We start from the raw sequence: 1360 nt of genomic DNA on the forward strand, positions 1-1360 counted from the left end.
GTCACTGGCCCTCATATGTGGGATCCGAACCAGAGCCCTCTGGTGTCCCAAGCCAGCTCTTAACCATCGTGCCACTCGGCTGGCCCAAATAATGGATTTTTAATGTAAGAAAAGCTTTCAGAGAGATTAACTAAAACTAACATGGACTACATTAGAAACATCAATAAATTACTATATTTACACTCAAAAACTCAGAATGCCTACAATGTGTATCCATACATGCTATATGTGTTTTGGATTACATAAAACCAGAAAGACACAGGTCTTCTGAATCCTTCACAGAAGAAAACATGAAGAAAAGAACAGAATGAAACTTACATCACTCCAGCACACGTCTAGCACGGGCCCGGTGTGCATCTGTTGGGCTTTTGGTATAGTCTGCCCACTATCCTGAACTTCCCAGCAGCGAACCTACAGTAATAAGACAAATTAATGCTGACACAGAAATTTAGATGAATTCCATGCATTTAACACCTAATAACTAGTGAGGTACAAGTTAAATACACATGGACTTCTCATATCAACCTAATAATCTAACTTCAAGAATGAAGCAATCGAAAAGTATATGCAAGTAGCTATTTTCCTATTCTTATTTCTAAGCCATTAAAACACAGATTCTTTTGCTTACACCTAAAATGGCAGATAATTTGCTCATCACCGCTATGAGCTATATCTGTCTTCTAAGGTAGAATGTCATCCGTTACCTTTCAGAGAATCAAGACCAACGTGGAAACTTACCTTTCTTCTCTGAATACTTTACTTTGACTTTTTATATCTTTTTCCTGATTATAAAAGTAATGCATTTTGGAGGCTTTGTCAACAGGATAAAGAAATAAAAATCACCTTCCTCCCACCAGACAACTAGAGTTGATAGTTCAGCGTGCTTTCAGTCCTTCTATGCACACGTATTTTCTTCAAAAAACTAGATTATACAGTATCTTCACTTTGGTAATTGCAGCTTTTCTCACTTGCATTGTTGCCAAAAAACATTCTTTGAACATTTTTAAGCAAAGAATTGACTGGTCTTTCCAAAAACTACATGTAGAAACCAAACTTGCTCAACCATGACCAAGAACCTTCCCTGTTCTCCCCTCACACCTTGGCTGCCCTGCTGTCTCCCTATTGCAGAAACTTTCCCCAAAACTTTTAAAACGGTATTCCATCATACAGACATACCAAAAATTACCATAGTAGTTATTACAATTTTCAAAATTTTAAACTGAGGCAGTATGGGGTAGTGGCTAGGAGCAAGAGTTCCCTGGTCAGGGGCCGGCTGAGTGGCTCAGTTGGTTAAGAGCTCGCTCAAGAGTTTGAGCTCTGAGCAACAGTGGTTCGAGTCAGCCCGAGCTGAGCAGCCGTG

General features: G+C 39.4%; 1 protein-coding gene across 2 annotated transcripts in view; it reads right to left on the reverse strand.

The window, feature by feature from the left end:
- RAE1 (ribonucleic acid export 1) overlaps window positions 1-1360 on the reverse strand; it is a 17087-nt gene that overhangs the window by 11167 nt on the left and 4560 nt on the right. For both annotated transcript variants that reach the window (XM_019637391.1, XM_019637389.1), the window contains one exon: window positions 319-411. In XM_019637391.1, coding sequence (XP_019492936.1) covers window positions 319-411 — 93 coding nt within the window. The remainder of the gene's footprint in view (window positions 1-318; window positions 412-1360) is intronic.

This window comes from Hipposideros armiger, unplaced genomic scaffold (genome assembly GCF_001890085.2).
Source record: "Hipposideros armiger isolate ML-2016 unplaced genomic scaffold, ASM189008v1 scaffold_32, whole genome shotgun sequence".
NCBI classification, from domain to species: Eukaryota; Metazoa; Chordata; class Mammalia; order Chiroptera; family Hipposideridae; genus Hipposideros; species Hipposideros armiger.